Raw genomic sequence first — 25,974 nt, forward strand, 5'->3', positions numbered from 1 at the left:
ATTTAGCTCTGCAATAGCAAGGAGAGAGCTCACCATTTAAGACAGATAATAATTGGAAAACTCAGGTTGTCCATGAGCAACTAGTAGGTTTTCCTCTTCCTTAAAGTGCACAAAGATGTATTAATACAGAAAAAAGTGATTTCATTCTGATAGTTCCCCTGTGACAGGAGTGCCCCGACACTGATCATGCAGCAACTCAGTGACAGCCCTACAGCTACTGCATGTTTATATCAAGAGGCCCAGGTGTGTGTCACTATGGAATGGGCATGTATAAAGAGGAAACTCTGCCCTTCTCAGGTGCATTCCCATGGGCCTTCGTAATGGCATCAAAGGACAAGATCTTTAAATTTTTTTCAGCTCCAAAGTTCAGGGGAACTCAATAGAGCTCAAGCGTTGGCCAAAACTATCCTACCCAAAGCCACAGCAGGGGCACCCTGCCAGAGGAGCAGCGGATGGGTGTGGGGTTTGGGTAATACTGGAGGGACTTGGGAGCCCTCCAAGTTTACCAGCAGAACATGCTGCTTCAGGTTCCCAGTGACTTTGCCTTCTTTCATGCCAACTATCTCAAACCTGCTTTGGCAACCTGAGCCTCTATTGTGTGTAATCAGGTCAGGTTTCACTTGCAAACCTCTGGTTTTTTACCACAGTGTGTTTTTAACAATCACTGAGGACTCAGACAAAGTGCAGAAGCTAAGGTGATGGCCAAGCTTTCTTGTGGTTCTCATCCCTTGCAGCATCTCCTCTGTGCACCATGGCAATGCCCACCCCTGCAGAGCTGACTGGATTGCAGGACTCTCTCCTAACAGTGGAACCAGTGAAAAGCACAAGTAATTTCACTCAAGTAAGAACAGCACAAAAAACCATAATGAAATCAAGCAAAATGAAGAAGATTGCAAAGGAAAAAGCAGCATCTGAAATGGATATGCCCTGTCTTTATACAGGGCTAAGAAAACATGGAAATAAATACAGCCTGCAATCTTGCTGTGCTGAGACCTAACATTTTAAACCCTTAGTTAGAATGACACAATAATTCCAGTGCTGTTTGGATTACAGAAGATGCAAAGTTTTGTGCACATTCTGATGCATTTCTGCACTTTATATGTATGGGAGATAAATTATGTGAGCAGTGACTAGTACAAATAAATGAACCAGAGCCAGAGCTCTTCTGGAGGGATTTCAGGGACAGCAGGCCAGGACTTATTTGGATTCTATTTCAAAACTTTCTGGAAAGAGAAACCTCTCTGCACATCAAAAAAGCTGGAATAGAGTGAAAGCAGAAGCATGTCTTTGCATCAGTTAGTGTCAAGCTTTAAAACCTTGCTTCCACACTCTCAGAAATTGCTGATACCTATCATGAATATTTTGGGAAAATTATAAAGCTCGAGACCTTTGGAAAAGAAGAATGTTTTCCAGCAGCATAGGGCAGTACCTGTTGAAGTTGCTGGGGCCCAGGATGACGTTTCCAGGTGCTCTGCCATTCCACTGGAGGATTTAATCCTGCTGGAGCATGACAACAGGCTGGCACTGCTGGCACACGGCTCGCCCGCTCATGCCTCGGGATGAGAAGGGAATGCTGCTTTGGCAGTGGGCAAGGTCAGGTTCTTGGGGCATCTGGCCTGGATGTAAAGCTGAGGGTGAAAGGAAAATGACAAACATATCCATTAAACCAGCCAGGCGCAGCCGTAACATGTGCATTTGATCATCATTGCCTGTAAACGGTTTCTGCCAATGAAGAGTTCAGAACATTTGGAAAGTCACTGAAATGTTTCCAGTTCAAATAAAAAGGTAAACCAGAAATAGCATCTGCAGCCATCCATGGGGACACCATGAAGTGAGATATGAGACGTACAGTGCCATAAAAATGTTCACTATTCAAAGTCTTTAGGGAGAAGGGTAATCAAGGAAGCATCACAAAGTAACTCTTTTTTTATTAATTCAAATAACTGCACTTTAAAAACAGGCTTATTCCATTGAAAATACAGAAAACTGAAGTTATTTCAATGGCCTTTGGACTAGGCCCAGTTATCTAATAGAATCCACATCTTTGCTCTCAAGTAGCAGACTAGGCTGAAATTCTGGGGGCTAAAACTTGATGTCCTGACTATATGACCTTATAGACTAAATACCAAAGTCCAAGGCTTCAGCAAAGCTCTTCTTGCAGGGACCAAGAGATGCCTCTTACCTATAGCTCTACAGACCAATTACAAAACCACACTCCAGCTCTGTGCTTTTTCTGCCCTGCCATCACTCAAAGGCAAATTCGTGTGGCAAACATTAGTTTTAAGGCTGAATGTATGACACTGCCCTGCTTTCCACCATGTGAAATTCCAGTGCAAAAGGAGGATGCACAGCTAGTCATACAAATCTGTCTCTGCATGCAGGGCTGTTTCAGGCAGCTTGTCATGTTCCCTGAGGGTTTCAGATGCACAAAGGACAAATGAGGACATCTATAATCCTGCTGCCTTCACTCTCTTACAGTGTAGAATAACACTCTGTGCATCAAGAACTTGAAACATCCAACATAGAAATCCCTGGTAGCTCACAAATATCTAAGCTTCCACATGAGCATCCATCCATCAAAATTATTTTTAAACTCAATTTGTGTCTTTGATGTAGATCTGAATGGAAGCAGTAGTTTCTTATCAGATTTTAATTTCGTGAGGATACGAGTGCAGCCAAGACTAGCACAGAGGTTAAAACTCCATCTATTAGGATATCTGCCTGCTAATGCAGGGCACTCACATCTCCAGATCTGCTTATCCTCCTCTTGTCTACAGAAACTGAAAGCTCTGCAAAACCAGCTCTCTCTCATTGGTTTGTATGTGGGCTTATTTTCGTTAGGGATTCGAGTGAGTTCAGCCCTAGTTCCAGTTTCATGCTCAAAGGGATCTTGCAGTTGATCCTGCTCCTGGTGTTGATTTTGAGCTCCTAAGGATCTCCAATGGTGATGGACCACATTTGCCTACCCTTCGTCTCACCCTGGATCCAGCAGCCTCATGCTGAATGCTTAAATTAAACATTTGGGTCTCATGCAAAAGGAGCAGTCCAAAAGTGGTTGTGAAAGTTTCTCAGATATTCAGTCCACTCTGCCTTTCACACCATTAGACTTCAATGATGAGAAGCTATTCTGAGTGGTATCTGTAGATACTGGAAGATTAAAGTGGATCCCAGAATGACATTAACACCAATTTTTCCTGATGGCTGAAACTATTGATCAAGTAATTCACTCCAAACAACATCTCTGGGCAGTCACCAATTTGCTCATTCTTGATGGATCAAGAAAGACTGAATTATTTTACAGTCTGATAAAAAAAGCCTTTTTCATGTATGAAACCAAGAAGAAAAACCTATTTTTCATTCACATTCAAACCACGGTTGGAAAGCCAATAACGCACAACACAATAACCCTCATTTCAATCTCACTTGGCCCCATCAGGATGGGGTAGTGCTGAGGTCAGAGCAGGGGATCCATCAGGTACATTCAGACCTGAAATCCCATCAGTGTATTAATTGTTCTCAATCCAAACAGCATTTTCTAATGAAAGCCAGTTGGAATGAACACTTGTGTTGCACTTACTACAAAATTAAATGCACCAATGAAAGGCCAAGAAAGGAAGGAGATGCATTCAATGAGTCCCAAAGATTCCTAGATTACAGGTTCCCAAGAACAAAAGATTCCTATGTGCTTTAAGCTATTTGTGTAAAGATTAAAAAAAAAAAAAAAAAAAAAAGGGAGTGAGAGAGCTTTGCATGGCTTAAGCTGCTTGCTATTATGAATGAACCCAAAGAAGTGCTGGAATAGTTTCCAGAATGCTTCAATAAGGTGATGAGGAAAGGAGGTCAGAGATTTGTTGGTAGCATTTTCCTCCTAAATGGTGTGTAGGTAGCAAGTTACAGGTCTGACATTAAGAATAATGATCACGACTGTTTGGAGAATGAAATGATGATAACTAGAACAAGGAAAAATGCCACACATGCATTATAGAAACGTTGTAAATTTACTTGTAAGTTACTTCTGGAGTGTCATTTGGTCTCCTGCAGTGACAGTGGCCACTGAGTGAATGCTCTCCAGAACAGCAAAACTGCAAGAGTGTGATTTTCAGTCCCATAGAAATACAACAGTATATCTGGCAGATCTTTGAAATGTTTCTTACTAAAGGAGGTTACAACCCTGATGAAGAAATCCAGATTCTATGTGAAGAGACTGTGGAACATCACTAAGTCAACAGGAATGAAAAATTCATCCACTTTCTAGAATGAGAAATCCATCTTCCTTAGAACCACCTCCCTAATTTTTGGTTGCTTCTACCAAAATCTTTAAAAGAAAATGGGTCACAGAGAGACTTTAAAATAAGAGAAGTGGTGACAGATTAATGTGGTAGGAGTTCTCCTACTGGTTAAAACATTATAAAACGTGAGGCTTCTAATTGCTTGGGTGGTTTAATGGACATAGTTATCATTTTAGCTGCTTGACACTTCATGCTGAAGAGATGTGTCAGATTCCCCCATGCTTATGTGGCAATTTTCCCAAGTAGATTGTGAAACTGAGAAGATAAGGTCTTTACAATTCAGAGGGATCTGCTATTCAACTGGAGAGCGAGTATGAAGATAAGCAACATGCCAAGTATTGGAAATTACAATCTTGATTTCTGAGAAAGGTTTTCTTGCTTTCTTGTTCTGTTACTCTTGCTTTTGTCCTGTCATGCTGTCAGCTGTCCTGTTGGTGCAAAAAAACCTTAAAAATGAGAAGATCAAAACATACCTTCTCCCTTTCTGATTGACTGACTGTTCAAAAAAATGTTAATATCTTAGGGGAAAACATTTTCTCAATGAAATCTCCAAGTGAAGGCTTTAAAATTCTTGCAGAAAGAAAAAAGTGCAGCTTTCTTTCTCTAAGACATGCTGGGATGTCACTGGCATCAGGAAAACTACTTTGATTTTGAACTGATGTGCATCCAAATACATGAACTGAAATATCCAAATATCTTTATCCAAATACATGAACCATGAACTGAAAAACATCTCGCAGGCTTTTCCTTCTTCCCAGTGTGTGAGGTGCTGATAATCCTCAAGCACCACAGATATCCTTAGGCTGTACAGTTTCCTGTGGCTGGAAAACCACTGCTCGCTACCTCCTGCATCTCTTGCTTGCTTTACATTTAAGAGCATCAGAACCAAAGCCAGCCACAGAGGCACCGAGGCCACAGACGCAGCTGAAGATGTGAAACCCAGAGATGAAGGATCAGCACAAGTGCAAACATTCACTGCAAGAACAGAGTTAACAAAAATGGAATAATTCCTATTTCAGCCAAAGGCAGTGAAGGAGTGACTAAGTGAACAGGTGTAAAATCAACAGCATTTCCTAGAGTATTTTAGAATTGCAAGGCATCCATTTTTTTAATTCAAAACTGACACTAATTTGGCTTTGTGGCAGTCTCTTATGACTGTCTAACACCTTTTTAAGCTTATAAAAGAAAACAGCACATACTGCCAAAAACTCTGCTTATTTTAATAAAGACTAATACCAAGAGAAGTTTCACAGCCTCCCCTGATGTGCTGCTGTGAAATCTGCAGGCAAACAGTAAATGCACAGCTTCAACTGCCTAGTTGAACCAAGGCATTTGTCTTACAATTTATATATAAATCAGAAAAGGTTTAGGAATCTCATTTACATTGTAACAAGTACTGAAGGTGTCAAGGAGTCTCCAGTTCTGTGCCACTGGAAATCTCACACACCTATATGGAGAGAACTATGAAGCCTCTCCCTACATTTTTCCTTCTTTATTGGCCTTTGCAACAGCTGAAAATCAGGTTGATGGGACACCAAGGACCTTGGTGCCCCGATGGTGAAGTCTGAGTGACTCAGAGACTGTCAGAAGATGTGGTGCTGACAGCTCTTGTGTTTTCCCTGTGACTTTCCCTCTATTTAGTGTTCCTCCTTTAAATAAGCCTTGCTTTATTTACATTACAACATGAGAATTTCAGCTGTCATTAAAGAGCAAAGGAGCTGGTCCCATTTGGACAACAACAACTCCAGAATCAAAAAGGGAGGACTAAAAGACCTGGTAGTTCTTGCTTAGTGGATTTCATGATTTTAAGGTGGTCCCCAAACCATGAGGCATTACTGAGTGCTCCTTGCTGAAGGAAGCCCTCGGACACCACAGTGGGAATGGGATTTGATGCTCCTTGGAGTCACTGAGGAGGAAGGACCACAAACCAACCACAGAGGGTGGGAATGTCAGCCTGAGCTGCCAGATTAAAACACCCTCAGGAAAGCCCATCCCCAAGATTTTTTGATCTAGAAACACTGCCAGAGGAATTGTTTTTCCCCAGGCGTTTCCTTTCTTGGGCAAATTACATCCAGGAGAAGAGGAGCATGAAATGGGAATGAAAGAAACCAAGCAGAAAGGAATTAACTGTACTCTAGGCACTTAGCTCAGAAAGGATTTGCCTGCAATGTTAGTTGAAGGACTTGGATCTCAGTTTTCCATGCCAAGTAGCCCATCCCTAGACTGACTATCTTGGGCTCCATTCAGCAGTAACACAGGAGTCACTATTTCCTTCAGCTCAAAGGATATTTTCACCTGCTTGCACTAGGGGAGAATACAAGTTCTTGTCTACCAGAGCTACATGAAAAGGAACAGAAAAACAGATTTTGTAATAAAGTTGTTAAGATCAAAGCAAACCATCTTTCTCCATAATTGGATTCACTCTTTTGGGCTTTTGCTCTGAAGTATGACACTCGGAATTTAGCAAACAAACAAGGCACCAGTTAGAAAGGGTGCTGAGAGTCAGAGTGAGGCTGAAATATTCTAACAGTTATCCTCTTCAAATTAATCAAACCCTACGGCACGAGAGCAATTTCTTCTACCCTGCACATACATATATTTCCCTCCCCAAAACCCATAAAGTGAAGCATTTAATATGACCTTTACTCATCCTGCTGGATGCTTATTAGTTGAAAAATGCTGGTAAGTAATGGATCCCAGACAAGTAAATGTTTATGCTTGCCTAAACCTAGCCAAGGAAATTTTCTATGGTGGAAAAACTGTCTCACCATGTAGAGTGCCATAACCAGGAGGATATTAATAGAAATAAAAATATAAATGCCTACTTGTTTGCAACTCTGAATTTAACTGTTAGGTTGCCAGAGCAAGGACGATTATTTCTCTAGCGACACAGAGCCAAACTAAGTGCCAAGGACAAAACCCTATTTCAAAGGGACTGTTTCATAGGAGCCCAATCCTGTTTCTGCCCAGCCAAAACACACCAGGGTTTTTAATTCCAGAGTTTAGATACTTAAATAGCAACTCCTGCTCTCTGCTGTGCAACTAAAGCAAATGCATCCAACTCTTTTAGCTTAAGGAGACATGCATACTCTATGTTTGACTGTGGCATTCACTGCTGGCAAAGTTTAAGGCCATCTCTCAGCCTGTGATTTTTGCATGGGAAATAAGAAACAGGTGTGAGTTTGCATCTCAACCACCCATTTCACCACCCTGAACACAACTAGGATGTACCACAGAAGTAACCTCTTCCATTACTGAAACCTGATTCACCAGAACAATCCACTAGAGCCCCATGATAGTGTGGACAAATGCCTGGAAAAGAAAACACCAAACTTTCCTCCAGCTGGATTTCAACATGCAGCAAAATCATACCAAATTTATTGTTCACCCTTTGTGTGAGTAGTGCTGAGCAGCTCCACTGCCTCTCCCCTCACCAGAATATCTGGTGCTGGCTGGGCTGCCCCGTTACCTGTGAGTTTCCCAGGACAGATCAGCCCATTCCAGCAGGGGACACTGAGGGAGCTGGGATGAGGCAGCAGGGACTTGTCTGCTCTGCCTCTGAAGGTGTCTGGATACCCTGTCAGCCAACCATCCACACCATGGAAGATGGACATTTTCATTGTCGTGGTTTCCAAACCACTGGCCTGGTCTGCCAAAAAAACCACTTTCAGTCCAACCTAGAGGAGAAAATAAGGTGAAAAATCACTGCTTAGCTCAAAGTAAGGACTTGGCTTTGCAGTGTTTTGACAGTGATAGAGCTGGAACTAGGAAGCTCCATTGTGTGAGCAGAGTTTTGTTTTGCCTCTTCTGTTTAGAAAATATGGCAGCCGTGCTGGTTCTGCCTCTTATTTCTTAATCCCAGGAGATATTTCCACAAAAATTTGACTTTTGGTTCTTTGAAGTGCACCCACACCACCATGTGTTGCTTGAAATCACACAGCAATAAACTGAACAGTGGCAAAAGAAGAGGATTACTGAAAGTGTAGGAAAATACTGGATGATTATGAAATTTACTGAGGAATATCACAGCTGTTAATAAAGAAAAAAAACCTAGCTATTTATGGAATTTTCTCATATCTTTTCAATGTCCCTTTTAAGTGGTTCTGTCAGTGCCATTTTTTTTTCTAATTGTTCTTCCTAAACTCCCATAAAACTTATAAAAGTTTTAAATTCTCAGAATTGGCTCTCATGCACATTCTAATATAGCCCATGGTTTTGTTTTTTGGTTTTTTTTTTTTTTTTTAGGAAAGAGAAATAACAGGAAGCAACATTATCCTCATTGTGCATAGCTCTGCTCTCAAGATTTTTCAGTAGCTAAGTAAAAATATCTGTCCTGATATGAAAATACATCAAAACAAGGAAACTGCAGATGTTCAGCAAAAAAAAGCATGGAATATTTTAATGTCTGCAGATGAAATTATTACAGGGTGTGAAGATTAAGCTCCGAAGTAATCAAGAAAATAATTACTCCAGGTCAAGCACTCTGGATGAATCTGGCAGCAATGCACATAAAAGCAGACAGCATAAATAACAAGGGGATCATGCCCACCCAAAGGACTGTCATTTGTTCCATTTAACCCAACTAATTTTAATTGGACTGTGCACATGAGTAAGAATTGGGGTCAGCAGGATTAGGCTGAAAGTTTTTTAAGGGCTTTAAAGGCTTTATTTTAACAATAATAAACAGAAGGGCTTAGGAGAATAGGAGGTTTATTGTGACTCTGAGTTGGATGGGAAGTCCATTGCCTTAAAAAAAACCCAAACCCTGCAGCAACAACTACTTGCAGAATAAAAGTCTTTATTCCTTTAAAATGAAATCAAAGCCTAGAATCCTTTTCTGCCACCTTCTTGTCTAAGTATGAATCTCATAAATACTTGAGGCAGTCTCCTTTAAAGGAGGCTCAAACACTTGAAAATTTAAGGTGCATTTCTGAGGCTTTAAAAATCTTTTTTTGCTGCACCACAGGAAGTTTTTCCCCAAAAGGCTACTTGGCCTAGGAGGATCGCAAAACTTCTTGTTATTTTCTTTTTTTTTTTTTAACTCTCATTTTAATTTAAAAAGATGAGATATTTAAAAATGTAAACACTGTGCAGCAGCTCAAAACTCTATTACAAATACTTTGTGATGGCACTTCTGGAGTTGCATATGAAAACAGACACTTCATTGGGGAGGAGAACAAAGTCAACTGCACTTCAAGCCAAACGAAGGCACAGCCAGTAGATCTTGCATTTGATCAACACTCTCAGTATTTCCACCCAGCAGCAGACAGTTTAGGTGCTAATTTTATTCTTATCTCTAACATTCTCCTCTAAAAAGTCTGAAAGTCAGAATTAGAGTGGAAATTTTAATGAGCAGTGTCACTTTTTGCATAAGCCTCAAGGTTACCTTACTTTGGTACACTGTGGGAGAGGAGTGCAACTGAGTTTGCAATTACAGCTATGGCAGTGTATAATTTTTCCTAAGTGAGCACACAGGAACAAAGGCTCTGCTCCTCAGGTTTGTTCACATGGAGCTGGGAACAAACTAGAAGAAGGCGCAGAGGCAGATCATGTCTGGATACCACGCTATTCAGACACCTAATTCTCACTAGGTGTGGCTACCTCTGAGTGACATGGTATAAAGGATACTTGGGTTACCTGTCTGAAGCCTGACAGTGCTCTGTTTGTAATCTCTTAAGAATGTGCTAACTCAACCTGTCCAAAGGCAGCACACCTAACACACCTGCAGGGAACCCTGACGACTGCACTTTCTATATTAAAAAATAATAAGGTGCTGGAAATCATTGTAATAATTAGCAATTTCTTGTAACGTTCAAGTGTTTGCACAAGCTGCCAACAAAAGACATCTCACTGCTATCATTTTAATAAAACCATTTTCATCTCGTTTACCACCCAAGGTCTCTGTCCCCATGGCTTTTCCTCTGCTGGAGTGATGCAAACCCTCTCTCTGCCAAGTTCCCTTTGGTCAGGAGTCTCTTTAGGGTTGGGACTAGTTTTTTTCTGCTCTCTATTGCAGGAAATAACAGACTTCAACTAACTGTCTGCTTTTCTTTTCCCCACCATGAGCTGTTTGCAAGTGTGTGCTTTGACACAGAAGCCCAGCACTAAAACAGCACAGGCTAAACATAGCAAAGTCAACATTAGGAAGTCCAGCCTAGCCCATGTTTTAGTTAGGCTGGACTGCAATCCCATGGCAGTTGCTAGTCCATAGCCAGGGGTCAGTACTGGCCCCTGGGAGCTCTCCTGGGGACCACAAACCCACCCAACACAGACCACAGGGATTTCTTTGGCAGAAGCAATTCCTGAGGTGTGGTAGGGTTGGCACAGGTAGGAGTGGGATAGGATGGAATCCACCCTAAACTCCTGGCTGCAGGGACAAAATGACCAGAGGGACTTTTAGCAGGGATGTGAGCTGGGACAATCTGGGAGTCCTGCACCTGTTGAAGGTGGCCTTGCTGCTGCTCCTCACCTCACTCTGTGCCTCAGAGGGACAGAGGGGTGAATGGGTGGCTGTTTTGTGACTAAAAAGAGATATGTCAGGTCTTCTGAAGCAGTGATGCACCAGTGTGTGGATGTGGCTTGTTCTGGGCTGGGCATCTTCCTTGAGCTCTCCAGGTCCTACTGACAGACAGAGATACTGGAGACCACAGCCATCAGTCATCCCTCAGCTGGGTTACAGCCAACTGCTGCTTCCACTGCTTTGAAATAACCTTTTAAAACACTCTTCTCAAAACAAACAAGCCAGCCCAGCAATAATATTGCAATGGATAATGCATAGATAATATGTGAGATTCAGCTTTGTCAATGGATAGACAACTAGAATGCTTTGTGTGGAGTGCAATGTTTAGGTCTTCTGTTCTGCTTCACTGTTATTTTTATGTTGGAATTAAACAAGATCTGACTGGCTCTATTATTTTATTGTCTAACCAATCTGCTGATTAGTCTGATTAATTATACAATTATCCTTCAGCATGACTAATAGTTTTGTCATCACTGTACAACTTGCAGTAATGTTTAATTTCTTCTTAAAGAACAACAGCAAAATGGTTGTACTTTAGGGAATTAGTACTTAGCCATCCTTTAAAAACTAATAAGATGGCTAATAAAACTAAGTCTGGAGATGGAAAATTAATTAAAATGGTTGACAGGCTCTATCTTAACTAGGCAAAGATATATTACCCCATATAGCAATGAACAACAACAACAAAAAAATAAACTGTCTGTGATCCTACAAGTATAAAATCAGATGTAGCACATCTGGGTTCAATCCAGATAAAATAGAATCAAAGTGAAAATTGCTGGGATGCAGATGCTTACAAAAATACATGGTTTTTAAGCTGGCAAAGGAGCAGTTTCAGAAGTTGATCTTTTCTTGGAAATATACAAATAATAAACAATTATTGAGATCATGTCATTAGGGTTTGTTTTGTTTTTTGTTTTTAGGTTTTTTGTTTGTTTGTTTGTTTTGTTTTGGGTTTTTTTGTTAATAGGGTTACACTGCACTGGTTTAATTTGTTTGCACAACTATTTAGGAACTCTTCTGATCATTTTTACTTTGAAAACCCTAGATCCTAAAAGGTGTTGCAGTACTAAACTGTCTCTCAAACAGACAATGCTGCACATTTAGCAGGCTCATTGGCCTCAGATGTTGTGACTGTATTATAGAGTTGCATTTTCAGCCATTCAAGGCATAACCAACGCTTTGCCAATGTGCATAAATATCACCTGTCTGAAACCATTCTGGTGGACAGTCCTACAGCCATTACTGGAGGAAATTTTCCACTCTCTTCCACTTCACTGATCAAACATTTTTTTCTCTAAGATCCCCTCCCTTGTTCCATGTTGATTTTCTTGTTAATGTTCCTCATGACCATCTTATAACCATTTCACCAAGGGAACACATGAAGAAGGAACAGAAAATTACACCTTATTCTTGTTCCAAAGGTCCATAAAGCATCCAAGGCAATTAAGATCTTCTCATGGAAATGCACAGAGAACATGTTTTTTACTTAGAGGAAAAGTCAAGTGACTGCAATCAACATCATCCTTTCATTAAATACCCCCTGCTTGTTGGTCTAAAGTGTACCAGAGAGGGGACAGATAAACTCTCTGCTTGCCAGAGGGAGTGATACTGGTCAATCTCAGAGCAATGGAAATTTTCCTCAAGGTAAAGCCAAACCTCAAGCCAAAGTTACTACAGTTCATGGACATCCTAACAACTATGGACCTTGTTTGAAAAAAGCTAAGGAGAAGTCATGATTCCTGGAGAGAGCCAGGTGCAATCCATCATTTCCAAAGCCAAGTGTCCAGGGTCATGATCCCTACAGGAATCCAAGGCAAGGACTGGAATTGCTCAGCATCCTTCAGCTTGTGCCAAGGCAGAGATACAGAGCCCCATTCTGTTGTCACAGCTCAAGGGAAGTCCCTGTTGTGAACAGGAATTTCACAGCTGATCTCAGAAACTGGGTCATGGCTTTGCTTCTCAGTGCATTTGCTATTTCTGTGGAATTGTTTTTCAGCTTAGTGGCTCCTGGTATCTCCTGTGTGACCCTCTCAACCTCTGAGGCCAGCTCCTTACCAGGTCCTCAGCAACTGGCAATGTTGCACCACCTAAGACCTGTGTTCTGGATGTTCTGATTACAAGGTGAAACCCTTCTCCAATGCAGATTTCTTTGTGTATGTCTGCCCAGGCAGAAGATATCAAATTTTACTTGCTTATAAATAACCTTCATTACTAAGAAGAAGAGGGTTTCAGAATTAGTTGATGGCATGCCCCAATGTAACACACACCTCTGCTTGGAAATCCTGCTCTAGGGTAGATCTCTCACCACTGCTAAAAACTTCAAAACCTATCACATCTAACAGCAAACATTTCTGCTTCTCTCACTTACACTTTTCTCCATCAGGATCTGTGACACTTTGTTCTGAGGGCTGATTTGCCAGGAGTTTATAATGAAAAACCTGATGGCACTTGAGTATCTGTCAACAGTCAGGGTGAACTTCTTGAAAGTGCATCTTGCCATCCTGACAGACCCATCATAAATCTGGAATCCATGGACAGGGAATGTCCTAGGAGATTTAAACACAAACACCTTGATGCTGCACCACTGAAGCACCACACAAGAGCCATTTGGCATAAGTCAGATTCTCTAATCCATTCTCCACTGACTAATAAGCCAAGGAGAAAACTAAATCAAACACATTCAGTCAAGAATGCTCTCAAGCTGTTGGCCTGAAGAGTAAGTTTACTTGGATGCTTATTATTTCTGGCCTGAACAATAATTTAAGCACCTGGTATAAATTACTCATTGGTAGCCACATTAATTCCTGGGGCTTTTCTTCTACCTTAAGCTAACTCCAAGAAGAAATGGCAGGAGAATAACTCACTTGTTTCTGGGCAGTGTTCCGTGTTCTCCATTTGCCCCTTTTCCCCAGTAGCTGTTTTGGCCTCCCTGGGAGCCAAAGTTGCTGCTTTCTCCAACAAAAATGGAACATGTAACCTCCAGGCTGGAGCCGTTGTCTGTCGGGAAAGTCCCATCACTGCAAGCAAAGAAGCACCACGTAAATATGCAGCATGGCACCCCAATTAATTAACACTTTTAATTACACCAGAGACACAGTAGAATTTGTGTCCTTAATTTGGGAAAAGGTGCGTGCACCTCTATAAGAGCCTGCTCTAAAGTATGTTTAGAAACAAGGAAGTTAGTGACAAGGTAGCTTTATGCTTGAGCATCAGGACCTCCTGTCCAGGACCTCCTGTTCAGCAGGAAATATTCAGCAATTATGATTAATTCCCCAGGCGTGCTGAGGCAAAGAGAATGAAAGGCTGAATTGCCTCTTGTATTTATGGCTGCCCAGGGAAGCCTTGATGTGGTCGAGAGAGGAAATGTAAGCTTTTCTCCTGTATTAGCAGGGGAGTGTCTCAGTTTCCATTCTTGAGCATGTTACAATGGGGGGAAAATGGAAAGAAGACCCATTTTAAGAGATTACCTTGCCAGAGTGAGTCCAATTCCATTGTCTGAAAACCTGGGACAAAGGAAACACAATGGTGTAAATGATGAGGAATGTCTGCAGTGAATTTGGCCTACAGACCTATTTATGCCTGTTGTGGGGGGAATGATATAACAGTAACCTACCCTGAGCTGCAGAAAATAATGTCACCATCCCTGGCCCAGGCCCTGTGGTCATTATTTTTAAGAGCAATAAGACCATCAATCATGGCAGGAACTCATGTCTTTTCAGGATCAGCATCTTGATGTGCGCAAAACCTGAAGAAAGAATCTTAGTTAATGCAGCACAGGGGATGCAGGAATCAACTTCAGACAGAGGCAGTAATGCCCAGTAGATCTTTTTTGTCTTCCATTTATTGGCATAGTAGGTCTAAAGAGGTGATATGCCCTGAATCAGAGTCAGGATATTAGCCTGATTTCACTTTTGAGCTCTGGTGTAAAGCAGAGAACAGGAAACATTCATAAGGATGAAATTCTGGCCCAGGTGATTTCTCTGAATTCTGAGCAGGTGATTTCTCACTAGACACCAGTGAGCCCACAGCTACTCCTTAATTTGATTCAATGTGATTTAGAGGCATAGAAAACATTTTTCCCAAGTCATTCAGATCCTTTTGTAGATGTCCCTACAGGGCCCATTGAGAATCCCTCTGTTGATGCTGGAAAATCAATTAGACACTTTCAGGAATCTCATTCAGCAAAGCTAACAGAGTAATTGGAGCTGCTCTCCTTGCATATACAGACCAAACCCCCATATGCATCTGTGGTTGCTGAAAGAGGAGCTGTCAAAAGCAAAAATATTCTCCCTGGGAACTGGATGCATCTAAATTGCTCACAGGCTATTTCTTGCCACAGTGGCTGTTAATGGTAGATTTGTGCTATGTTTGGGAAAAAAATGACCATTACTCTTTCTGAGTCTACCCCCACCTCCTACTTCTTCCAGCTGAGGTACGAAGGCATGTGTCTCCTTGGTGCCCGAGGGGGTGACCCTGGCAGGGAAATGTCACAATTCTCTCCTTTCAGACTTATGGGAACATCATATTGATAGGGTGTGATGGAGGAGAGAAGAAGCCAAGGCTTGACCAGGAGCAGCAGCTGATTTCTCTCAGCTTCCTCACATAGACCCATAGGACTGCAGCGAGGCAGAAAATGGCCTTAATTTACCTGCTGACACTCTGCAAAAGGAAGCTCAGACATTTCAAAGCAGATGACAAAAACTTTTGAGGCTACTTATTTTCCTCATTAATCCCAGACCGATCTCAGCAGCCCCTTACATCACCTTTCAGATGTAAGTTCTTCTGAGCAATTAGTGATAAATATTAGAGTTTACAAACCCACTAATGCACTAATGGGATCTGGATCCCCTTCCACATGCTTCACTGCTTAGTCCTCACAACCCCAAGTGCATGGGTGTCCTTTTTGGCCAGCAATAACACAAACAATCCCGTGCATAGCTATGGAATAGTTGCCTCTGCACATCAGAGAAAGTTTGTGTTTTTTTCAGATGCTCCAGCCATAATGAGGCATTAATGATCTGCTAAATGCAATGCAGAAGCCAAGATGCAGTACAACTCATGTGCTTACCTGGCATTATCGACAGTGAGATACTCCCTGGGATCTTCAGGCTCTCGTTGTCTTTACTCCTTTTCCAATAAACAAACCAGCCTGGAAATGCACACGCCCCCAATTACTTTAACAGATCGCTCAACAAGGACCAAAGATCGCAGATTTTATCAATGAACGTGGGCAGCCAGTGCGTGCAGGCACAGGAGCACCAGCAGCCAGGGCTCTCCCTTCCCTTTCGGCGTCTCCTGGCGCTGCTCAGCATGACATTAGCACAGGATGTAGCACGCTGAAGTCAGGACAGAGCCTGCCCTGCCATATGTTATGCATCAGCATCTGGGGCTCTCTTCTGACCCAAAGCAAGGCTCTGAACTCCCACTCGCCCTCCCTCGCAGAAAGCAATAAGGGACCCTGCCAAGCTCTTGATAACTTTTTGGAAAAAGAGTGTTGTTAAGAATTAAGGCTTTAAATAACAAGTGACGAGTCCCCCGACAGTCAAAAGAGAACATGAGCTGCTGCAGCCAACTTACAGGCTTTGGGCTAGAGCAGCAGCTGCCATGGACCAAGATGTAAAATATACAAAACACAGTGAACAAATCCAATTTCTATCTAGAATATTGAGAAATAAGTTTAAAATGCTTTTTATGTCTTACAGGTAATGTTTTCATGTCAACAGTATATTTGGGGGAGAGCGTTTTTCTTGGAACTACCCTTGAATTTTTGGTCTTATTTTCCAGAGGTGATGAGCAGTCGTTGGCACAAATTACTTTCCCTCCTCCCCTTACATCCTGGCATCACTGTGGTCAACAGCAGTGCTGAGAGTTCTGCCTGTCTCTCCTTAAATCTCACTTAGAGTAGGTGCACTCATAGCCTGGGCACTTTCCCTCTAACACAGCCACCCAGCTGAAGCTCCTGGAATGGGACCTCTACTCCCCTCAGCTCCCTCTTTAATATTTAGAACAAACAGGGCCCCCAAAAGTTAATTCTGTCTTGATACAGCGTTAAAAAGACCTTTCTCAAAATGTGAGACACCCACAAGCATCACAGGGCAGCACACACAATCAATGTCATGCTATTATATTGACAGAAACATAAAAACCATCACGTGCCTTGAAATTGGAGGGGACTCTGTTGTAAAACACTCCCGGGGGGTGTGTTCAGCCTGTCCCTCTGGGTGTCTTCCTCAGAGTGCCCGGGTGGACCCAGTGGAAGAGGCACCATATCCCAACATCCTAAAAGACAAAGGGAGGTCTGAGCAATGGGGCACTGCAATCAGAGATACAGGCTACCTTGGGAGTGTAGCTTTTCACACTGTGCTGGCCAGATTTCTGACCTGAGCCTGTCCAACATGTGGGTCCTGGGGGACACACAGCAGCCCATAACTGCTACACCTCCCAGCTTAGCCTTTGGCATGCACAGCAGGGCCCTGGGACACACACAAGGGTTCTAAAAATGCATTTATTGTGGGTGAAATTCAGGTGGTTTATTAGAAAACAGTCAGGTCTGTACAGGTATATAAAACACAAATGTGTTTTAGGTAAACATAAGAGATAATAATAAGGAGAGAGTATGTATTCATATGTAGAAATATAAAATTTTATTGAGCATTTAACTATTAACTACTAATAAAAAATCAATATTTTCTAAGAGATATCACACACTATTTCCAGGCATAATTGTAAGAGAAATCAGTGGAGAAGTGTAGGCAAATATTTGTTCTTAACAGAGACAAAGGTTGCAGAAATACATATCCAAATTCTGTGTCTTACTAAAAACTTATTGCTCCTGACATCAGTAAATAAGTGTAGAATATTTGGGAAGTGGAGGCAAAGCATAGCTCTGCCATTAAATGGTTTTACCTGAGCACCAGCCACTGCATTCTCTATTAAGCTGTTGTTTGGATTTGCAATCCAGAATGTGCTGACAGCCCTGAAAAATCAAAATCAAAATGATCCTAAGCAGTTACCAAACAGGAAGGGATACATTTTCATAGCACTGCCCTGGACTTGAGCCACAACTTTCCTATTGACTTTAAAACTCCACACAACCTTTTAATGACACTCTTTAAGGAAAATAAACCATCTAGTAATGTCAGACATGGTCATTTATGGAGCCACATGCTGAACCTATTGTAAATTATATGTGAACGTTAACACAAAATCCATGCTCTGTTCAATGCAGCTGAAGGAAATCCAAGGGTTGGGGCTTTTTTTAAGTTAAGAAGCTTTGGAAAATGTCTCAGAAGTGAAACTTCTGGTCTGTTTTTTTGAAACTTTAGGGGCAATGACAGGAGTTAGGGATTCTCTATGAATTTATGAAGCTTCTTCATGAAAAAAACAACCCAAATATCCTCGCAAGCTGCAAGTGGCCCATTAAGAAGAAGATTAAGGAGATATAATGTTGATGTTTGCCCCAGTAAGGAGTTTTTCTTCAGAGGGAAGATCAGTAGTGGTACACACAGAAGCCAGCTATAACTATAAAAGCATTGTCATCTGTTGTATTACTTCACTGGATAACATCTTTTGCAAGTAAGTAATAAAGATCATGTATAAAAACACTGCTAACCTTCTAACACTGAGAGGTGCCTCCATCAGTCCTGGAGCTGACTGGAACTAGAGGCAGTGTGCATAACTGTGGACTGATCTTAAAACTACTCTGAGGAAGATTACATGCATAATTAAGGAGAAATTGCAAAATACTGGATTTAAAAATACCCTCAACTCTCAGAGAGAATATTTGATTCAGTGTCATAGAGTAAATATCTACATAAAGATGCATAAAGATAAGTGTGTCTTGCATGATAAACCAACAAGTCAGCAAGGTTAATCTAAAAGTTTTTATGACTGCAGCATTTCCAAAATTAAATAAGGTGTTCTTTAAAATGCACCATGCAAAGTAATTTATATTAACGAGATTCCCATTCTTTCTCCTCCATTCTCAGAAGGTGCAGGGCCACTTCTTTGCTGTAATAACCATCTTGAGTAGAGATGGTATTTTACTATTTCAATCTACTTAATATTAATTGACATGCTCAGGGATATTGCATTAAGCCCTAATTTGACCAAAAGGGCTTAGCACAAGCTTCCTTTGATGTACAGTCTTATGAAGATAAATTCAGAAATCCTTCTTTTAAATGTAAATACTAAATCAGGCTAGTTAAAATACCAGCTATTTGTTACTAAATCTTACAGAAAACTTAACTTTGTACTCAAATGATCCCTGTCAGCATTTATATTCCCTCTTCAGGCATACAAAATTCCTGTTGACGTCAGTTATGTCTGTGCAAGACTGCAAGATTAACTAATATTAACCTTCTTGGTTATTTTTGTATACAGAGGGATACTTGAAATAAATCCATTTCGTGGAATCATATCCTGTAATTTCCCCTTGATGGGCTGCAACTGTACATAACATCTGGAGTCACAAACAGTATGGTCCCCATAGGTATAGCTCTGCTGGATTTCATTGTTTTCCTGGCAGCCACCCCTCAAACTTGTCATCTGCTGCTCTTGCTTCTGCCTCAATGAGGTGTCCAAAAGAGAGTTTAAAATGAGGCACAAAAAAATGAGGTACACAGGTACCCAGTTCCCCCTGACTGAGTGCTGGAAATCCACTGGACCCTGCACATGGGTACAGCACCTTGGAGTGAGCCACGGGGAGGGTAACAGAGAACTGACACTGAGCAGTCAGTTCCACTGAGCTGTCACATCCCTCCCGGCCAGCTGAGTCTTGGAAACACAAATAGGAAATGGATTTAGACAAAAATGCAAGTGTGCCTGCCAGCCTGCTAAGGTCAGTAAGCCTGGCTACTTGCACCCTCCCAGATGATGGGCAGAAGCTGTGCTGAGGAGGCCATGGAAGACCAGCTTTGGACAGAAAAGTGCAGCAACAAACTGCTCATTGTTTTAAACAGCATTTCAATTGTAGAGTTTCATTCTTCTGCATTTAGCTGCAGTTTGGCTACTTGTGCTTCAGAGGGCTGCATGAAAAGCCAGACTTGTATCCAAAACCAGATTTTAACTTCAATTAATATGATAAGTCTCAGCTGCAGGCTTGTATGGCAGCCCTGAAAAGTTACACACACGAAACTCTTGTGTGATCACTCTCGTGACCAGGACCAATGTGATTAAAGATCACTTACATTTGCACTCAGAGATAAGGGTCCATGCCATCAGAACAAAACCCCAATAACTGATCGATTCCAGCATATCACTGATAGAAAACCCAAGCCTGGAAAGGCACCCACCTGCAGCACTGTCACAGTAGCATTTTACTGTATGTGCCAGCATGAAACACTGTCCCCAGCACAAGCTGCAGCCTTGCTGCTGTGACCAGCACCAGATGATTAAGACACCTCTAAACACTGAATTATAAATAGTTCAGCAACACAATATTCGTGACCTTTATGCCCTGCAACGTTAGCCATGACAGTCTGCACACGCCTGACATGTGTCCAGCACTGGGCACATCCCAGCCTGCTCCCAGCCTCCCGAGGAACCCAAGCTGCTGCTGGCTTGCAAAGCAGCACAAGCCTGGCACAGAGCAGCAGATGGAGAAGGGGAGTGCAGACAGCTCTGCATGACCCACACACAGTGGAGCACAAACCACTCTGGCAATGTACATCTAAAATTACATCCTCTAATACCTCTCCTGGCAGAGAGGAGGTTTTCACTCTGGTTTACTCTGCCTCTGGGCTGGAATTTCATGATCTGATGCTGAAGCAGGTGCCTGTCTGTGTTATTTAACTGCCTTGCTCTGATACACATGCTCTTCTCTGGAACAGCAAATTATTTTAAATTCTTTTAAAGCAAGGCTGTTTATTACATTTTAACTACTCTTCATTTTAATGACTATGGATCAAAGCTACATGAGTCTTTCAAAGAATCCCATATTTAATCTTTGCTATAAAATCTTCTCACTGATTCAAGTACTCAAAGCCCTCAGGGTCACATGACCAGGGCTGGATCTCACTTGGATTATTGATTGCTCTGTTGCACCCCACACATGTAGATAAACCCTTGAGTACTTACTCTCTTCTGATAAAGAGCAAGACCATACACCATTCTTCTAAGGACCATTATTAGCATAAGGCTTTTTATTTCATCCCAGACACAATACTTCAGTTCCAGAGGTTTAATACCCAAGGGGAAGAAAGAAAGCTAAACTACATCCACACATACTGCATAAGCCTCCTGACTCTGTACACAGAATTAGGCTCTACAGAGAAAATCACAAATATGAAAGGCAATCAAAAATTGTGAGTGATCTGAACAATATAAATCAAGTTTAGGATACATGAATAGTGCTCCTGTGTTGTACAGGACCTGTATTGCATTTTCATGAATACATTCTTTCAGGGGGCCCTTTCACACATGGAGCACATCTCTATTTTGTGTCTTACACTACTTTTTCAGTCCTTACAGGACTGAGAAAAAGTTGTCAGGAAAAACACAGGAGGTCACAGGGAGTGTCAGCCTGAGCACCCACCCACTGAATGAGGAAATGCTCACAGACACCAAAATATCACTCAGGGTCCTGCAGAGCACACAGCAACTGAACACGTTGGGACTGGAGCAGGAATCTCTCTTTTCCAGCTGGGACACGTATGGCTTTTGTTGTGACCTTTTTTTCCTAAGTTCAGAATGCCCTTGTGAGTATCTAGGTCAAAGCCAAGTTCCTCAGGACTTTCCTGGCACTGAAGTGACCATTTGGGTCTGTTCTGCTCATATTTTATTCCCTTTGTCACATGACCATTTTGGGATATATTTCATGTTACCCTGACTTGAACAAGCCCTGTCTTTTTTATCTCATTGTAAATTAAATGGAGCTTCAGTCAGCTCCATTTATACTTCACTGCTTTAATTTTAAATGAAAGTTCCCTTTATCACAAACTGTCCAGAATTACCATGGCAAAGATTTCCCTGCATCTAATCACACTATATCTGATCTGATAATATTAATTAGGCTGGGCTGAGAACCTGACATTTATTTCAAACAGCTGCACTAGCAGAGGAAAGCCCTAACTCAAGCAAAGGCGAAGTCGGGACTTTTCTTGGGAAAAAGATGCCTTATTTCAATATTCTGATACCTCTTTGCATCACAGATGGCTCTTGCTATTCAGTCCTGGCTATGCAAAGAACTGAACTTGTTACTAATAAAATCTGTGTCCTACCAGAAGGCCGTGAGTTCCACCCCGAGCAGCAGTGGTGATTGCCAGGTTATTGAGGTGCATTGGATGCTCATATCCCCCTCTCTCATCCACATCCTCAGCCAGGGGAAAATGCACAGGGTAACTGCCCAGGATCTCTTGCCCCATGTTTTTTAGTTCCACTCCTGAGATGAACAGAGCTAAAATTCCTTAGGATCTGTTGAGACAAATGTAAGATCCAGGTAAGGCGTTACAATAGAAACACACACAAAAAGAAAAACAGGTTTGGGCTTTTTTTCTCTCTCATTAGGCAATATTTTTGCAGAGTGAAACATGGTCCCGGGAGGAAGTGTGAGCTCCCTGTTTCCACCCACAGCAGCTCAGGACCTGCAGAGCCATGTGCCAGCAGCTGCACACCTACGGGCACGGGGCTGCCAAGGAGCAGCTGCCAAGCAGCATGTGCAGTGTTTAGCAATAGCAGTGACAGACACGGTGCTCCTGCCAACTGCAGAAAGGGGGAGCATTTGCCACCAGGCTCTATTTCCTGGCAGCTTCTACTGTGAGTGATTTCAGCCCAGATCTGCACAGCTCCTCAGTTTCCACTGCCTGGCACAGGGGCAACTTTACACAAAGCCCCTGCAGCAGCAAGGCTGCCCCCAAAACACGTGAGACAACCGAGAGGAGGCAAAGCACAACAGGGTGAAAGAGACCCAGCACTTCTCTGAGCCAGGAGGCAGCAGGTTTGCTCTGCAGGAACCACAATTCCTTCAGTGACATCTCATGAAGTAACTTTGCATGGGCCCTACTGACAGCAATGCTGCCAAAGAGTCCCCTCAAAGGGAATCCCCTAAAAGGGCAGGTTTTTGCAGATATAGGGAAGAAAATGTCTCGTTGCAGGTCTTGTTTTGCAAGACAGGCTAGCAAATTTCCCCCTTTTTCATAGACAAATATACTTTTTCCCATACACAAAATGGTAATTTGATGCTTTATATTGCTTGTTTACAAACCAGGAAAGGAACTATCTGAAACCACCTACAATCAAATGTATTAAAAATTACTCACTTTAATGTGCCCTCCGAATGTATCAAAAAGAGAAAAACTGGCATTGATATTGTCCATAGCAGGACTCTTCCATTTCTCCTTGAATAAGTATATTTGTGGTCAGAAAACCAACCTCTGCCCTCATATCAACACCACCTATGACTTCTCCAATGTGAAGACAGAGTGAGCTGCCTGTGGAAACCAGAAAACTTATTATTCAGGATGAACACAGCGTCTTTATTACTGAATTGTTCCAAGCAAGTGCACACCTTGCATTTAAACAATCACCAAGTCTGGGGACATGTCAGTTTTTAGTATCTCATCCCAGAGGCTGCTACAAAGAACTGCTGCCTCTGGTAAAACTTTCAAGCTCCAAAGTAAAATTAGGGCCTTCAGCTCTCATATGTGCCCTTGTGTTTATAGGACAAAATCTACTTTAAAAGACAAGTAAATGTAGAATGTAAAAGACAAGACAATGTAAATATTTACCACAAATGAGTACCCTGATAAAAATATTTCATACCATCAATTTTCACTTGACTGTTTTTCTTTGGACAAGGAAAAAGACTAAACTCTTCAGGCCGATGCATAAAATAATCTGTACTGGCAGTGACGATACCAGGTCACCAAGTAACCAACTTGTAACCCCATCCACCAGATGAAGAATTATTCCTCTGGACACTTCCACTTTAAATCCACTATGAGACACACCTGAGAAATGAAGCAATCAATTATTTTTACAGCTGCACGTGGCAGAATCATGCAATTAGATGAAGAGCACACTGATTTAATTTTGATCTAGATAACCCTTTGCATGATAAAAGTGCTCTAACTATTAAACATGTTAGTGCCATCTCTTTGTAGAAAGCTAAAACATTACTTTGAGAGAGTACTTCTGTTAGCTTGGTCAACATCCACAGAAGCCAAAGACTATGGTATGATTATCATTGCACTGTTCAGATTCATGGCAGCCACACAGGAAAAGCAGAGCAAATCAACAGAAGCAATTCTCAGGGAAGACTGAACCTTTTATCCATCCATCCATTGGAAGAAGTAACAGTAAAACAGGTGCCATCATATGTGAGGAAATCTCTTTGGGCTATGGCTAACCCCGTTGTTCCACTCCCGTTACACTCCTGCTTATCTTCTGCTCTGGAAAGCTGATCCCCTCCGAGAATCCCCACCAGCGCCCAGGACTGCCTGAAGGAGACAGGGAAGGAGCAAACCGGTGATATTCTGAGCCCTCCACCCTGCAGAGAACTTGGGCAGGAGGGAGCGCGCAGCATGGCACAGCTCCCCTCCCTCTGGCAGCGGTGGCCCGGTGCATATTCCTCCCGGGTACCCACCGCATGCCCCCGGTACACACCGCATGCTCCCGGGTACCCACCGCATCCCCCCGCCCGGGGCCGGGCCGAGCCCCGCTCCGCCGCTCGCTCGGGCCGAGCCCCCGGCGGCGCGGAGCTGTCCATGGTGGCTCCGCTCCCGCCCGCGCCGCTGCCGCCCCCGCCTCACCTGTAGCGCAGGCGGACGATGAAGCTGCTGCCCAGGCGGTCCCGCAGCAGCAGCCGCGTCTCCGGCGTGAGGCTGCGGGCGGCCGAGTCCCCCAGGGCGGCCGCCACCACCCTGCCGGGGGCTACCGGGGGCTGCCGGGCCAGGAGGGCGCTGAGCCCGGCCGCAGGTGGCTGTGGAAGCGCCCCCGCCAGCAGCCGCGCCGTGCCGCCGTCCAGGAGGCGCAGGCTGAGCCCGCGGCTGCCCCAGCGCCTCTCGGAGGAGTCGGGGCCGTGGCGGAGCCGGCCGGGATGCAGCGTCATGTCCAGGAGGGCCCGGGAGCGGCGGCGCCGGCTCTGGAATGCCGCCGCGACCCACGCCCACGAACTTCTGCCCGCAGCTCTCCGTGGCCGCCCCCTCGGCGGCTCGCCCGTACAGCGAGCCGGTGGCCCGCGAGCCGTAGGGGCAGAGCTCCGAGCCGATGTGCAGCTCCCCGCCGTCGTGCATGAGGATGTAGCGGGCCCGCAGGGTGACGGGCGGCCCGCGGGGGCGGTCGGCGAACACCAGCTGCCCTGGGTGGCGAGGGGAGCGGAGGGGCTGGCGGCGCGCACCGCCGGGCCGGGAGGTGCCGGCAGGCACGGCCGGGACATCCCCGCAGCACCCGGGCTCCGGGGCGGGCGGCGCCCCGCTTACCTCCGCGGCGGAGCCCTCGAGGCGCACGGCCGGCCCACGGGCCAGCCCGGCAGGTGTCGGAGCTGGGTCGCCACGGGGCGAGGTGCGGGGCGGCATCCGCGCCGGGTCCTGCAAGAAACGGGCGGCGGCAGCGGCGGCGGGATCGGCGAGGCGAGGGGGCGCGGGGGGCGCGGTACCGACCTGATGCTGCGGCCGATGGCTGCTCCACGACGCGTCACACGGCGGCACCGGCACCGGGACCAGGTCCGGGTCCGGCGCGAAGGGCAGGAGGAGCCGCGGCTCCCCGGGGCTCCCCGCGGCCGGCGCGTCCCGGGCGGTCCCGCAGCCCGGGGCCGCCCCCGGCCGCAACACGTGCGCCGCGACTTTGCACGGAGCCGCCAAAAGGCACATTTTGCTTTGGATGTGTTTTGGTTTCGTTGTTGTGTTTTTTTTCCTCCTTTTCCCCCTTCACTTAACGTCGCAACGGCGAAAGCAGAAGCCCCGTTCCCTCTGCACACAGCCCGGGAGGCGGCGAGCACCGCAGCAGCGGCACGGCCAGAGGGAGCCGGCGCGGCGCGAACCCAGCGGCCGCTCGACGAGCGGCACCGGCGGGTTCCAAACTTCGCTGCAGACACTTACCTGTCCCGACAGCGCCGACCGCGGACTCTGCCCGCAGCCTCTCGGAGCTGCCGCACCGGGCGGGGCAGGCAGGGCAGGGGCAGGCAGGCGCAGGCAGCTCCCGCTCCGCCGCTCCGGCTGCCTCCCC

At 44.2% G+C, this 25,974-nt stretch overlaps 1 protein-coding gene across 1 annotated transcript; it reads right to left on the minus strand.

Moving 5' to 3' along the window:
* Nucleotides 1-7,666: 7,666 nt before the first annotated feature.
* Nucleotides 7,667-25,619, minus strand: LOC128813515 (cell surface hyaluronidase-like). Its single transcript, XM_053988710.1, is given in 19 exon segments — nucleotides 7,667-7,966; nucleotides 13,181-13,358; nucleotides 13,677-13,829; nucleotides 14,280-14,315; nucleotides 14,426-14,557; nucleotides 15,881-15,919; nucleotides 15,921-15,961; nucleotides 16,969-16,998; nucleotides 17,000-17,091; nucleotides 17,719-17,788; nucleotides 22,032-22,191; nucleotides 22,193-22,224; nucleotides 23,070-23,096; nucleotides 23,098-23,240; nucleotides 23,572-23,668; nucleotides 23,671-23,761; nucleotides 24,081-24,248; nucleotides 24,561-24,890; nucleotides 24,892-25,619. Coding segments are annotated over 19 exon segments (2,847 nt in total).
* Between the last annotated feature and the right edge of the window lie 355 nt (nucleotides 25,620-25,974).

Source organism: Vidua macroura, chromosome 12, assembly GCF_024509145.1.
Source record: "Vidua macroura isolate BioBank_ID:100142 chromosome 12, ASM2450914v1, whole genome shotgun sequence".
Classification (NCBI taxonomy): Eukaryota; Metazoa; Chordata; class Aves; order Passeriformes; family Viduidae; genus Vidua; species Vidua macroura.